Here is a 15,668-nt window from a genome sequence, read left to right as displayed (position 1 = left end):
AACACTACAAGTCAACCTTGTCGCCCAACATCAGCCACCCTTTTTTTATTTCATTTTTTCTCTGCCAACACCCGGTTTATCAGCTGGTCACGCTGCACTTCTCTCCAGGATATTGATCTCATGAATCAGCTGGATCGTTTTTCTTCAAGAACAGAAAGAAAATCTGATTTGAAAAAAATTATAATAATGTTTGGGTGGATTTTTTACCATTGATCCAAACACTTTGCTTTCTTTCATCTGCTCTTTAGTGGAGGCCCATCTACATAAATAGATGAATTTTCCACCTTCCTATACAGCTTTCTTTTGGATTTTCTTTCCCAAGCTTGGAGCAGGAGGCGTGTGTGTCTGCGCCTTCATGGAGGGATTTATTGATGTTTATCAGGGATGAATAGATCAAAGACTGCCACATGACAGGCGATCAATCAGGCATCAAACCGAGGATGGCAATCCTCTAATAAAACAGAAAGAAAAGAGGAAAAAAAATCTTTCCAATCCACCCCTCCAGCTCCAGCTAGAGCAACCCCCCCTTCCCACTTCAGTCAATTATTCATCATTACTCACTCTTGAACCTCAAAAACTCCCTTTTATCCCCCATAACATGCCATTTAGTTTATCTCACTGTTCTTTAAAAGAACTTTCCTGGCAAAAGAGCGGAACTCAAAGTCAAATTGCGCAAATTGGATTGTGCGTAAAGTTTGTATAAACATGCATGGTTGAAATAAAAGAAGGATTTTTTTTTTTAATGAAGACACGGTGGCTGCAATAGAGGGCCGGCTATACCTGCTGATCGCCGCGGCTCTTGCTGCTTTCTCCTCGGCATAGTGACCGTCCCGTTCCACGGCGCTTCTCATGCAGGAAATGTGGACAGATCGGGTCTATCAGTTTGGAAAAATCATCCCGAATTTGGGAAAGTGAGGGGTGGGGGACACAGAGGGAGAAGGGGGCTGATTTTCTTCTTCTTTTTTTTCTTTATAATGTCAGGGGGAGATGAAAGTGTCGGACTTCAAACTGTGATCTCTGGATCTGGGAGAATAAGCTCACCCTCGTGTCCATTAAAGATCATCTTCCTTCATCTTTTTAGCGTTGGAGAGTGGCGGGGGAAAAAATCAAGAGGAAGCTCTTTGAAAACCAAGTTTTTTTTTTCTTGAACTTCACTTCCTCTGGGGAAGAGGAGAAAAATCCCCCCCGGATCTCCAGTCCTCTTTGGAAGTCACTTCGCTGCGCGCTTTTACGCACACCAAAAAAATCAGTTCAAAACCAAGATTTCTAACAAATAAGTCCAAAGCACAACTCTTGGTGAGAAATAAATCCTCGTGGTTTCTTCTCTTGTGCTGCCAGACACCTGGAAGAGAGGAGAAAGGAGAGAAAACAGACAGACAGGCATTAGACGGGTTAATGTCAATCCAAGCACGCCACCTCAGCCCGGATCCTGCCCCAGCAGTCCGGCGGACACTTTTTCTTTCTTTCTTTCTTTCTTCCCCTCCTGCCCCCTTCCTCTCCAGCGGAGGAGAAATAAAGACAACAAATGTTAGGAAGTATCCTCCTCCTTTTACTTACGTTTTAGGAAAACGATTCTGATCGCATCTCTGACGGATTTTTTCTCCCCTTTTGAAGCTGATACGAGATTCTGAAAAACGCATCCGCTAAGAAACAGAACACGGATGAAAATATTTGGATAAAAAAGAAGAAGGAGAGGAGGAAACTCTAGAAACGGATCCGGGAAAAAAAACATGGAAAAGCTTGTGGATCCACAAGCTGTTTCAGACACTCTCAACTGATAGACAGACGCATCGAGTGGCTTTTCCTGCTACATTTTTACTCCTCCCCTCTCCACAAGCGTCACCCCTGACAGAGGAGCCTACCTGTCAATCTTTTTAATTGTCTTGTTTTCCCCCCTCTTTCTCCCTCTTTCCCTTTAAAAACCCCAAACCTCCGACACAAAATAAAAAGAGAGATCCTTTTTGGAACTTGGAAGAAAACTTACACAAACATGTGGCGCACCACCACCATACTTCCCAAGTCACACACGAGCGTCTCGCTCCTGACGCAGTGGCATGGCACGGGGAAATCTGGGGGGGGGTTTCAAATGGGTTTTTTATGTTAAGCTTTTCCAGAAAGGTGGAATGAAAAAGGTTCAGAAAGCGGTTACAGGTGTAGCAGATACCAGAGGAGGAATACGGAAGGTGGCGCAGCGTGCGTAAAAACGATAAGTGTTTGTTTTTATTATTTATTTTATTTTATGGTAGGAATGAAAAAGGTTCGACGGTTCGGTCGCTTTCGTGGGAGTGAATCAGTCGAGGGCGTGCGAGGAGACGAGGATTGATTTGCTTCACCTTACTAGGAAGTGAGTGTCCGGGAAGGGAAGGGGAGGGACTCCAACGACAAGTCCCGGGCGCGTCTCTGCTTCCTATTTAGCTGCAGCGGGGCTCTTTTTTTCTCTTTCTTATTTCAATCCCCCCACCAAAAAAAGAAAAAAAAAATAGCGATCCTGCGCAGTTTTCGCCACCTTTAGTCACGTTACTAAGCTGCTCCGGCGCCGCGCTCGGCGCAGCTCCGCCCGGCCTGGTGCGCAGGGAGAGCGGCGCGGCGGCTAACGGTGCAGCCGTCCGCCCACTTGCCCGTGAACTTTGCCACATTTCGGAGCCATGTGCAGCCCGCTGCGCGCGCGGAGAGCCCTCACGGCGGTCAGCTGGGGGCGCAGAGGCGCAGACGCACTTTCCGGAGTTCGCTCGGTGCCGAGGCGCCTCATCATCGACACGTCCTACTCCGCGCACTTCATGGATTTCAAAGGATCCTCCATACCGAGCAGCATGAAGAAGCTGGTCGTTCACAAGCTGAGTCCCAATTTCCGGGAGGCCGTGTGCGCGCGCGCCGTCGCCGTCCCGACCCCCGCGGACACCGAGCTGCTCGTCAGGAATCGGTAAGTTTCTCTGGAGGCGAAAAACCGCGTCCGAGCGGGTCGCTGACCCGAAACGCCTCCGGACTCTAATCTATCAGAAGTTGTAGGAAGGGACGGCTCCGCTTACCTCGCGCTCAGCTGCGTCCGGCACCTGCGACCATCATTATCACAAGATGGCAAAAAATCCGGCAGGAATAAACGCCGCGCTGTTATTCCAAGTTCCGCCCTCCCTGCATTTGTCTATCAATCCATCTCTCCCTCTCCTCCTCCTCTCTCCCTCCCTCTCTCTCTCTCTCTCTCTGTCCTCCTGTCTCTCTACGTCACCAGCAGAGAGAGTGTCGTGGGGGGGCTCAGACTGCCATCAGGAGATGGAGATGATGGAGGAGATGCGCTGCTGCTTCTGCAGCATCATGTCTCTGGATCCCTTCCCGATCCTCACTTATATTTAAAAAACATCCAAAAAAAAGGCACAATGTTCAATTGAATCTTTACAAAATTCAGATTTATGGAGGTATTTCCATGACACTGTCACACATCAGGACCTCAGTAGCATGTGAGCAGAGACCTTTGACCTCTCTGTGACCTGCATCAGCCATGCACCGCCCTGACATGAGCTGGGAGCATGTTTGAGCTTTCAGGACAACATTTTTATCGCAGTCCGAGATCTTCCGTCGGACAGAATCCAATAGAAACGGAGGTGAGATTTTCAAACCGTAGGATTCTAGACGTCAATTTGAAAGACAGATATAACCTTGATGTCTATATAGTGAGGAGCTTTTTTGGAAAACAAAAGAGTGCTTCAGTTTCCAAAATAGTGGAGCAAAACAGCTTTTCATTCTGCTTTTTGCTTCATTTTATTTGCAATAAAATATATTAACATCTTTAAAGTGACTTTTAACATCATTTAAGTGCGTGCTAATCAACTCCAAAGAGGTTTTCTTTGTCTGTTTTTTGCATTTAAAGAAAATCTCAGCGTCCAAATCCTTCCCAACGTTGTGAAAACCGAACCACGGATGTAAACAAGGCGAATCGAGGCGTTTTGTTGTGTCACCGTTACTATGAAGCGCAGGAGCATTATCTAAAAGCACAAAGTACACATGTGACATCCACAGTAATGAGGCGCAGCGTGCGAGCCGCTCTAAAAGACAGTAAATGATTTATTTATGCATTCCTTTCTCACTGATTTGTTTCCAGCGTAAGATGAAAACAGCTGCTGAGGCGGGAGGCAACTATCTTCCACGGTTCGGGGAGTGAGGGCAGTTAGCCGCAGCTAACTCTGAGAACGAGCAACTCTGACATCACCGAATGTGTTTTGTGACCCGTCAAAGAAAAGAGTTGTGCTACCCAAAGAAACTCCACTGTTTGTCCATCTGTGTCTGAAGAACACAATGAATATGTTCATCCCTTTTGGGGTCACGGGGGTGCCGGATACTGATGAGCGAAGGCGGGGTACACCCTGGACAGGTTGACAGTCTGTCGTAGAGCCTCAATCACACACACATTCACACCTAGGGGCAATTTAGAGTCCCCACTTGTTTTTGGACGGTGGGAGGAAGCCGGAGAAAACCCATGCATGCACAGGGAGAACATGGTGTATAATTGTAAAGTGTTTTTGTACCTTCCTTCGAAGGCCCAAAGCGCTTCACACACACATTCACACACTTGTGGTGACTCCACTGGCAAACACTCGCGCAAGCCTCCCACCAGAGGCCATTTGGGGTTAGGTGTCTTGCCCAGGGACACTTCAACACATGGCGGGAATCAAACTCGCATTTTACCAATCAGTAGTCAACCAGCCAACCGCTGCACCACGGACACCCATGCAAACTCCACGCGGAAAGGTCCCCAGTTGGTGGCTCTGTTTCTCGCCTCACAGCAAGAACCGTGCAGCCACCGTGCAGCCGCGTAACGGACACGTGACACGCGTAAATGCCGTCTATTGGACACACCATGGCTGCCGTACTAGAAAAACTGGGAGGGGCTTCTTCTTCTTTGTTATCGTTTACTCTCGTATGTCCATCACCTACAGTCGGAAGAGTCTTGATACGAAATGTCAAAGCGATGCAAATCTTGCGAATCCAAGACACTACCAAATTCAAGCCCCTGATTGGTCAGTTTGAACTTTAACTTTTAATGCAGATTTTGTACATAGAGCCTGAAAAACGGGCTAGAAACTTGCATAGCTACGTTTGAACGCAGAAGCCTGAAATGTAAATTTAGGCGCATTTGTATAGACGCTTTATCAAAAGTAGTCGCTTGAACGCAAGTTGCCGAGGGCGATACTGCATGTAGCTTTAGAGCAGGGGTCCCCAAACTACGGCCTACGGGCTGGATTCGGCCCACCTCCACATTTGACCCGGCCCCCCGAACACTATCACTTTTTTTTTTTTTTTAAATCTGACCGATCATGACTTTTTATTGCGCCCTTCTGCAATCCGAACTAGACAGTAGAGGACAGACTATTTATTAGTTTAATTTTTAAAATGTTTTAGTATTATTTTTTTCTGTGAAGGTTACAGAAATATATCATTTAAAATTTGGCTATATGTGGCTTTGTGGAAAACTAGAAATGTTACGTTTAGGCTGGGCTACACTTTTTCTGTTGGCCTACAAACCGACTTGGCCCCACATCAGACAAGCAAACAGTTATGTGGCTCTCACAAGAAAAAGGTTTGGGGACCCCTTCTCTAGAGAAGGAGGCTCAAGTCAGGACTTTAGAACGTCTGTACTTGTGAAGCCCAGAGTAACTGAGTTGATTCTTAACTGTTGTCTCTCCCTTTTCTCTATTTCAGCTTCATTGGAATCAACGCCTCTGATATAAATTACACTGCCGGCCGCTACGACCCATCAGTGAAGCCTCCTTTCGATGCCGGCTTTGAAGGCCTTGGAGAAGTGGTCGGCCTCGGCCTCAGTGCCAGCTCCTCCTTCACCGTCGGGGACACCGTCGCCTACTTCGGAAGCGGCGCGTTCGCCGAGTACACGTTGGTTCCGGCCAAGGAGAGCGTCCCTGTCCCCTCGGTGAGGCCAGAGTTCCTCACCCTCCTGGTGAGCGGGGCTACGGCTTACATCGCCTTGAAGCGCTTGGGGGACCTTGCCAAAGGCCAGACGGTCCTGGTCACAGCGGCTGCAGGAGGAACAGGACAGTTCGCCGTCCAGTTTGCCAAGCAGGCCGGCTGCCATGTCATTGGGACCTGCTCGTCGGACGAGAAAGCGGGCTTCCTTAAATCCATCGGCTGCGACAGACCGATCAACTACACCACTGAAGATCTGGCCAAGACGCTGAAGAAGGAGTACCCACAGGGTATAGACGTGGTGTACGAGTCGGTGGGAGGCAGCGTCCTGGAGCTGGCAGTCAACAGCCTGGCCAATAAGGGGCGGCTGATCATCATCGGCTTCATCTCGGGGTACCAGACCGCATCCGGGATCCCACCTTTCAAAGGGGGAACGCTGCCGGTCAAGCTGCTCCAGAAGTCGGCCAGCGTTCGGGGCTTCTTCCTTCCCCACTTTCTCGGCGACTACAAGGAGGCTCTGGGCAGCATGATGCAGATGTTTGCCAAGGGGAAGCTGGCGTGTGAGGTGGACTGTGGGGATCTGACAGCAGAGGGGAGATTTGTAGGCCTGGAGTCCGTTTTCCGGGCCGTGGATTACATGTATGCGGGGAAAAACCTGGGCAAGGTGGTGGTGGAGTTAACACCACCACCCAGTAATACTAGTAAACTGTGATTTAAGTGAGCGCCAAAGTAATCAAACTAAGCTAAAACAGAATGTTATGACTGATAGAAATGATCAAATCCATGAAAGAATCAACACTTGCACTGTAAAAATGATTTTCGCGCTACTATGTAGCCACAAGGAGGTCCAAGTCTGAGTCTCCCTGTGCCGGTCCCCAGCCCGGATAAAATAAAGGGTTGAGTCGAGAAGCATAAAAACCACCTGTGTGAATCGGTGAAAGCTGATTCGCTGTGACGTGATAAGCCAAAAGGTAAACAAACAAACATGAAATCAACGATTTACCATCACTCGGTTCAGAATGAACCGTTAAACCACACTTATCTGCACCGTAAGAGTCCACCGCTGAAATGATTTTAGACTCACCAGCACAATGTGCTCGCCTTTAGCACTCTCAAGCACTTTATCTACCATAAATGTTTTATGATAGACTTCATTGTTTCTCTAATAGGGGCTTACGTCGGTGCAAGCCTGTCAAAAGGGACTGCCGCTCCAGGTGCGCTTGGCATTTCAGCGCCTGTTTGTGGCTGACAGAAACGACATTCACACAATCAATCTTTTCATTCACACACCCTCAAGCTGCACATAATATTAAAAAAAAGAAAAATTAGTCTGCTAAGCAAGAGTTAGACCAGAACATGTCATTATTTTTTTTCCTTACCTGGAGAGGAGAAAACAAGACGTGGAATAAATGTTTTATAAGATATTCTTTTTTTCTTTTAGTAAAAAAAAAAAAATCAGACATGGATTCAAAAAAATTAAATAGATTGAAAGCCCATCTATAACAGGACAATGTCAAAGCAGGTTGTTCTTTATTAGTGTGCGGACTGTCATCTAAAACAAACACCTGTTCCGTCCTGGCAGGGAGGGCCATCCTCTTCATGCACGATGAACACGTTATTTCCTCATCCAGGTGGCTGCTGAAAATAAAACCCAGCGTGAAACACGTTACAGGTGTGACCCCAGCATGCAAAGCTGCTGCCCCCACCAGACGGCGCAGGAAGTCAGCGCACTGGAAGGTGTCAGAGAACCCAAAGTCTCTGTCGAATACTGACAGCTGCCATGTTTGAGCGTGGACGTGGGGATGACTTTCACAATAAAAGCCTGTCAGAAATAAGGTATCAGCTGATCGGGGCGAGAGATAATCCCTGATTTCAGCCTTTAAGATTAGGCAAAAATAGTGTTAGATGATCAATAAAATGTAATTATAAAAAGGTATTTGTAAGAAAACGGTACATTTTATGATAGTTGATGGCTTTGAAGACTGCAGAAAACTTTTCAAAATAAGATGCATTCTGTCAATCCAAAAAATTAAAAAAAACATAGTTTGTCCTAAAACATTTTTCTTGCATTTCTGCTCATTCTTTTTTAATGTCCTTTAATTTCTCCTAAAATTGGCAACATCTTTATTTTTTTAAAATCCATAAAACTAATAATAGTCTCAACTATTACACTACAATTTGACTCTGTGGGTCATATATAATTATTTGTATGAGTTTTGTTCATCTTTGTGGCTATTCTACGCCCTTAATTGTGATTACCAACTGGTTTGAAATGTGTGCTTCATGAGAACGTTATTATGGGGAAGCCTTTATTCATTTGGGTTTGTTTTGCTTACTTTTCTGGAAGTTTTGTGGTTTAATCAGATGCAACCTCCATGTTTGTTTTGAGAAAGTTTTTTTTCTGGCATTATTGCCACAGAGGCTAATTTTTGAATTTCTCTTCCAAGTTGTTTCACTATTTTCATGCATCTGAGATGTAAATGTTAGCAGTTTGAAGCTTATTTTACAACATCGAGACCACTTTGCTTGGAAATCTACCATAGAATATGACAGAAATTTTATTTTTTCAAATTATAAAATTGTTGTGAAAATGGTTTCACACTTCCCGCTAAAAAAAATAAATAAATAAAAAAGTTTTTTTGTGCATTAATTCATTTCTATTTTGGCTCCTTTAAAATAAATGAAACATTTCTAGATTTTGATTCATAAAAAATATATATTTGTATCAGGTCCTTTTAATCAAACTAACATTGTCTATGTACAATATTTCGTGCATATTTAACCTTTTCATGCCGTATGCCAGGACTCCACTTAATTTAGCCTGAATAAGAAAACATTGAATAATATTTTTATATAATTGAAAATGAATCAGGCATGAAGGCAAAACTTTACAATGATAATACCTAATTGAAAGGTTTTTTTACTGCATTAAAAGTTGTTTAAAAACTTTTTTGCTGTCTTTTCTATAATAATTGAACCACGACACAGGAGTGGAAGTGCTGAGAATCAGAAGGCGTTTACCTGTACACAAACCTCCACTGCTTGTTCAGGTGTTAAAACACTAAAGCAAGCTCTTACATGCCAGCCTGGCAGAAGGTGACAGAGTGATGAAGCACACAGATGTTTGTCTGATGCTTGAGCACCGGCGCATCCACGCTGGATTGCGGGGAGAAGGCCACGTTTAGCGTCTCTTCAATTAACAGCAGAGGCTCCGTCTCCGTGTCCTCTGGGGCCTACCTGTACCTCTCCTGATTAGTGAGCAGTCACAGCCCCAATTAGAGAACACAGGAACCTGAAGAGACAAGACTCTTTATTTAATTGGATTGTGTTGCAGTCCTTGGCTGCTAACTGGCATCTCAGCGTGAAACTGCAGAGCATAAACAAGACATTAAAGATGGAGCAGGGCTCCTGGAACGTCCCCTCAGACTGCCGTGTGATAGAAACGATAAGAAACAATCACATTTTATTTTGATTGTTGAGGATAGCATCATCTAAAGTTCATTTGTGGAAAACAAACGGGGGAGAAAACCTAAAAAGTGCTTTTAACTCAGTTATTTCAAACTCTTTTAGTGTGTTTGGCTTCAAGAGAAAGCATAAACATTAGCTTGTTTAGCTAATTAAACTAGCTTACCATAATGCTAATAGTTAGCTTCTGACAGCAGTACAAGGGCATATTTTGTGAAGTTAATTTGGAAATGTCACTATTTAAAGTAGTTAAAGTATAATTAGCTGAATAAATATCTTTAAATCCCACTCCAGTCATCTTTTTTAGGTATCTTAGACCCTTCAAGAATTGAATATTTTCAGCGATTTAAAAAAAAAAAAAACCACTTGTGTTTGTTTTCAATCAATGCTAAATTAAGGTCATTTTGCCGCAGAAGTGATTTGATGCATTTCTGAATAAATATAATCATGAAAAAATGAGTATATTTATATTTAGTATATACTGTATATTTTACCACATTATAGGACATTTGTTGTAAATTTGAGTGATCCAAGTGATATGACATTAAAACATTTGTTTCAGCCTGTTTTAAAACTGACTATGAAATGTAATTTCTGCTTATGTTTAAGTTCAGACACTTCACACTTAAGATACATGTAGATGCAACAAACAAGTGTCTCAATGATGTAATTTCAGCTAAAATAGCTAATAGAAGGCAGGCAGTTCAAACTTTGACTTCCATTAAAATGTGAATTTTTGTTCTTATTTTTCTCCATTAGTAGAAAAATAGTAGGCTAATGTTTTAGTTCAATTTTTAATAAATTACTTTCTTTTATAGAATAACAAAAAAAAGACTGAACTTTTAAGACAGAGCTGATTATTTAATGAGTGTCTTAATTTGTTTCAATACTTTAGGTGTCAAAGTGTTATCAAATCAACTTTATTTAAACAATTCTAAACCAAAGTAAAAGAAAAAAATGTTGTTTTTTTAGGGCATAATTTCTACAAAGCATCAATAGTTCATTATAAATTTTCCTCTGAGTTGAGAGCGGGATTGTTGCCGCGGAGTAAGCCCTTCTCCACTTCCCGTCATCTCTCGGTAGCTAGCTTTCCTGCTAGCTTACACCCCTCACACCCCCAACCTAACATTAGCGTTGCTAAAAAAATAGCGAGCAATATTTAAACTTTTTTTTTAGCCAGATGCCAGCTTGTACAAGGAAAAAAAAGACATATGGATCTAGTAGAACCAGCGGATGCGTCTGCACGGAGCTCGTTCAGTGTCTACAATCTTTTTCAAACAGGATCTTACTCAGAAATGCAATTTAAACCTTAATTTTCTTAATATATGTCCTCCATTATCAGAAAAGAATAAGTTAAAAACACAAAAAACCTTATTTTCATTGGAGTGAGTCTTTAAATCCTTAAAATAACAACTTTTTAAAGGATCAATGAAAGGAAATGCACAGGACGTTTTTTTCATTGTGCTTTGACACCTCATATCTTCTTTTACTTTTTGCATTTTCCCCCTTTTTCCCTATAATAAGTTCCACATAACAAAGACATCAGCCTGGCGGTGTGGCATGGTTTTCTATCTCCAGGCGCCTAAGGGACACCGGCTTGCTGCACGGCGCTGCCAACATCCAGACAGTCCACTTTCATTCTCTGCAAGTCAGTCAGACCCTCTCAACCCCCCCTAACTCCCTCAGCCCCCATCACTCCTACCTCCGCCTAATTACCAAACCTAAAACCCCACTCAACTAATTAGCCACAACAGACCCAGGAACTGTGAGTAAAGGTAAAAAGATTGCTTCATTCAGAAGTGTGTCTCTGTGTGGAAGAAAAAAGAAAACGGAATATTTAAGTCTCCCTTTGTGAAAAAAAAGCATTTCTGCCTCCAATTAAAGTTATTTATTAAAGGCTGTGCATGAGACAATGATGCAGGTGTGTGTGAGATGCTGTGCATGTGCTCCCAGATATCCTGAAATGTGGACGGCCTCCCTGCACACACCTGCCTCCTCCTCCGGCACCAGATAATCCACGTGCGCGGCGTCAGGACGGTTGGCAATCTGTTGGCTTTTCTGTCAATCAGCGGCACGAAAGCTCAGCGGGAGATAAATTAGAATCTGCAGAAGCACCACTTGTGTAAGTCTCAATGAAGGGGAGGAATAACTTTCTTAATCAAGTTCCCCTGATTAATTGTAATAAAGGTGTCATCTGTAAACGTGTCCTCCTGATTGAGTAATTCGGGGCTGGAGACAGTAAGCACATCCCTGGTGATTGGTGAGGGTTGGACAAAGTGGTGGAGGGGTGGTGGGGGGGTGTGGGAGGAAAGGTTTGCAGAGGACACACTGAGACACAAATAGCTCCTGGGCACACTGGCAGCCTTCGCACAACTGACAGTTATGAAATACAATTATCAGTGTGATCTGCTTAAAAATTCATCAGCGGCCTCGGCGGCCAGTAAAGACATTCAGAGGGAGACAGAAAGTGTGTGTGGGGGGAGGCAGGAGGGGGGAAGGCATCGCTGATTAAATGAGGTTTTTATTTTGTCCAGCAGATTGTTCACATTATGGTTCTGTGTTGTCAAAGAATACCTTCCTCTGCTTTCACACTATTTGGAGTCTGACCTGCAGAGTTTAAGCAGGTCTGGCATTATATGCTGGGCTTGTTTTCAGGCAGAATGCAGGTTTTTGGTTAAAAGTCGGCAAATATGTGTATTCTTCTAACATAATTTTGACCTTCGCTTATCATTCTCTTCTTCCAATCGCTGCTTTAATTGGAGGTAAGTATTCTGGATGCTTTACACCTTAAAATATTCTACTGCTCATACCAAACAGAAAGGGATTCATAAGAAAAAAAATAAAGGTTGGAGCTCCTCCTTTTTTTATTCATTCCAGCGTGCCTCTGTGTGGCAAAAAAAAGCATCCTAAAATTTACAGGAATTGACTTTGTTGTCCTATAAAGCCCTTATAAATGAAATCTTTAAGAATTTAAAAAATATTTTTAAAGAGAAAAAATGTATATATTTATTAGAAAATTAATGTGATAAGATGCAACAAAACTCAGGATTTCTTTATTTTAAAAAATATAATTTTAATTTGCATAGTGACGTTTGTTTACCTGTACTGTAATTATACAGTATGATGTTACTGTATACTTGTGAAATTTATGGTGATCCTCCTTTTTTTTAATTCAATTTTCTACTGTTTTCTATGATTTGTTTGATTTGCTGTAGTAACCTGGTGGGAGGTTAATTGGTTGCTGTTTATTGTTTATTATATTGTAAAATTAATAAAGAAAGAATTATATATATATATGTATTCATATATATAATATTTAGGTAGTGTATATTTATAAATAGTGCAAAAACAAGAATAAAAAAAAATATGGATCAAAAAATCCATAAATTAAACTGGTTTTGTTTGAATTTCGGTTTTCTTTAAGGTCTGAGACTAAAAAGGTTTAAGTGCATCGCCTGGTTTCTTCCATAAATGTCTTAAGTTTCATAAGATCCTTCAAACGTAGGTCCAGGTGGAACGATGAAACGTAAAAAACTATCTAAATGATCAAACTAAAATGATCAAACATCATCAGCTTCGTCATTCCAAGAAACTGTAACAAACTCCTGAAAAGCAGCAGAAAAACAAATAGAAACTTGGTTTCCTCTCTTTTTCCCACTTCTCCCTCCTGGATTTGTAGATTTTAAGATGTGTGATGAAATTTATTATTTTTTATTTTTTAGATTTTATTTATTTATTTAAAGAAGCTGTTGGGTTCGTTTTTGGGTTTTGTTTTTTGGTTGGTTTGTTTTGTGGTTTTTGCATCTGTCAGTTAAATTAAATAAATAATAAAAACAAAAAAACATTTAGTGATGTTTTGTCTATTGACAGACAAAACCGTATTTTTATTTATTCCGAATGAAAGCCATTTTTGTTTAATCAAATATGAAGTTTTGTTTTTTAAATTCTGCCTTTTTTCACATTTATTTGAGAGCTTTTAATAACATAAACCTTTAAAAGCAGATGTGGCATCTGTCTTTGTGATAATCTAAGCTCATTTGTGCTTGATTTTATGAAGTCCATCAAGGCCACATGTAATGCTTCCACTCAAGTCAAAAATGTGTCTCAAAAAAATTTACTGAAGCTTCAATGATGGCAAAGAAATTCACCGAAAAGCAAATCAGGCAAAGTGTCAAACCGAAAGAAGGTTTCAACATATTTCCACATTTTTTTTTAGAATATGTTACTTAGACGTTCTCAAGAACTGTTAGCACTGTCTTAAGTCAGGATAAATTAGAATGGTGAGCTGGGAGCAGAGCCAAAACTAAAACAAATTTATCATCATCAAAACATTTAATGGCAGAGTGATTCAAAAGTACACTGAGCTGCAGGATTTTTAATTTCTTTTTTAACCTCAGTCACTTTTTTGCAGGAAATTTTGCAACATAAACTATGTTTCAGTTATATATTTTCAGGTAATTTCAGCTCAAGGTAAAAAATAACTTCAAAGATGTTAAAACATTCTCTCGGAACTGTTTGCAGATACTGTACATACATGTTAGCATGAGAAGTCAGTGTTCTAACTATTGTTGTTAATGTAAAACTCTCTCTGGGAATTTTCAAATATTTCTTTCCAGAAACGTGCAGAAATTCCCGGTTTCTCATATTCATTTTGTTAGTCGCTGAAACTTGGAGCATCTCAACCCTTTAACCTGAGACGTCACTGGCGACGGCAAAAAATATATATATTTATATAAATCATAACTCCTCAACTGTTAACACGATGAACGAGAATCATCTGATTGACGTGGTGTAAAGCGTTATTTCATATCGACGCTGCTTCATGACGCAACAGTTTCACACAGCTGCTTTTCTCCATAACAAAATCAGCTGATTTACATGGAATACCCCTCACAATTTTAAAGAGCTGCAGATAAGACTACTTTTCTCTACTTTTTGTTAAAACTGGAGCTAAAGGTCCAAAACTACAAAACAATTTATTTAATCAGTCGTAGAATTCCACCATTTTCAAATCCACTTTTGAAATGCTCAGTTGTGGATTCAGAGTTGTACCCAGAGCTAAAGCCATTAAAAAATATATTAAAAATATTTCAAAGGTGTGAAGGCAAATTGTATCTTTGTCCATTGAGCTGCTAAATAAGGGGTGTCAAACTCAATCACACAAGGGGCCAAATTCCAAAACACTCCTTAGATCGCAGGCCGAACATTTATTGAACACTCTAAAACTACATTTTGAAAACTTTCAAACTGTAACTTTTTAACATAATTATGTACTAGATGTGTAGCATTACTTGCGATAATGCTTGTGTGAATGCTAGCTAAATTTGGCTGCGGAAGATGCTGAAATTGATAGCTAAAAATGCTGAATCTGGAAGCCAGCTAAAATATTAGCTAAATGCCAAATTAGCTTAAAAAACAAACCAAAAAAAAGATTAGCCAAAGCAGCTTGCATATACCTGAAAAAATAATTCAACCTAAAAATAGCCTAAAAACTGAAAAAAAAACTACATTAGTCAAAACAGCCAGCATGAAAATATTAGCCTAACTCCAAAACAGCCTAAAAAAAAGGAAAAAAAGCCTAAAATAGCCAAAACAGCTAGCATGTAGTTTAAAAATTAGCTAAACTCCAAAATAGCCTTCAAAATCTTAGTATATGCCAAAATAGTCCAAAAAGCTAGCAGAACACCAATTTATTAAAACCTAAAACCGTAACTTTTTAACATAAATATGAATAATAAAAAGGCAGGAATATTATTTCAGAATAAATCAACTTAAACCTTTAATAACTTTTAATATTTTACTCTCCATAAAGATATTTTTTGTCAAAATTATACAAAATAAGCACAAGATTACATAAAATAAGCCCCCTCCGGGCCTTGACTTTGACTCGTGTGCTAAAGTCTACTCCTGTGTTGCAGAAGTGAGACTTTAGGAAATAAATCTTTAAAGACAAAGTAAGCCTTTTGGATCTGTCACAAGATGTTCTCCATAAAGGTCTGTGAGAACATTTTGTGAGGAGTTAGCACACAAAACTGAAACTGAATGGAAACAAAAATGTTGAATGGGACGTTCTGGACAAACTTGTAACAAAGGTGACCTTAAATCGATGTTAGCAGTCTTTGTAACATTTTGCAGAAACTTTTGCTTTGATTGCTGTCTTTCTCATCCACACATGGAAATGATATTCCAGTGTTTATGTCCGCCTCTTTCCTGTCTTCTCGGGTCCAAACTGTGGCTAAAGACGGTCCCCCATTTAGAGGGAGTTTTATCTCCACAGGCGGCTAATTGCTGGC

General features: G+C 41.1%; 2 protein-coding genes across 4 annotated transcripts in view; one reads left to right on the top strand and one right to left on the bottom strand.

Annotated features, from left to right (window-relative positions):
• LOC112140485 (teashirt homolog 1) overlaps window positions 1-3,283 on the bottom strand; it is a 38,589-nt gene extending 35,306 nt beyond the window's left edge. The window contains exons 1-2 of one of the 3 annotated variants that reach the window (XM_024263444.2): window positions 3,027-3,283; window positions 781-1,342 (exon numbers count right to left, since the gene is read on the bottom strand). In XM_024263444.2, coding sequence (XP_024119212.1) covers window positions 781-820 — 40 coding nt within the window. In that variant the 5' untranslated portion in view covers window positions 821-1,342; window positions 3,027-3,283. Of the gene's footprint in view, window positions 1-780; window positions 1,343-1,557; window positions 1,841-1,984; window positions 2,055-3,026 lie in introns of those variants that run through there. The other 2 variants (XM_036215698.1, XM_024263442.2) reach the window with 2 other exon arrangements.
• On the top strand, window positions 2,293-8,411 carry LOC112140486 (prostaglandin reductase-3). Its single transcript, XM_024263445.2, has 2 exons — window positions 2,293-2,920; window positions 5,692-8,411. Exons 1-2 carry the CDS (start codon window positions 2,646-2,648, stop codon window positions 6,620-6,622), a joined length of 1,206 nt encoding a protein of 401 aa, XP_024119213.1. The 5' UTR covers window positions 2,293-2,645; the 3' UTR covers window positions 6,623-8,411.
• Window positions 8,412-15,668: the final 7,257 nt, after the last annotated feature.

The sequence above is a fragment of the Oryzias melastigma genome, linkage group LG16, assembly GCF_002922805.2.
Source record: "Oryzias melastigma strain HK-1 linkage group LG16, ASM292280v2, whole genome shotgun sequence".
Taxonomy (NCBI): domain Eukaryota; kingdom Metazoa; phylum Chordata; class Actinopteri; order Beloniformes; family Adrianichthyidae; genus Oryzias; species Oryzias melastigma.
This window is presented reverse-complemented; position numbering and strand designations above follow the sequence as displayed.

Excerpts from the sequence above, each read along its gene's own strand:
- LOC112140486 (XM_024263445.2), top strand. The coding sequence starts at position 2,646 with ATGTGCAGCCCGCTGCGCGCGCGGAGAGCCCTCACGGCGGTCAGCTGG. Across the intron at positions 2,921-5,691 it reads GAGCTGCTCGTCAGGAATCG|CTTCATTGGAATCAACGCCT; the intron begins GTAAGTTTCTCT and ends TCTCTATTTCAG.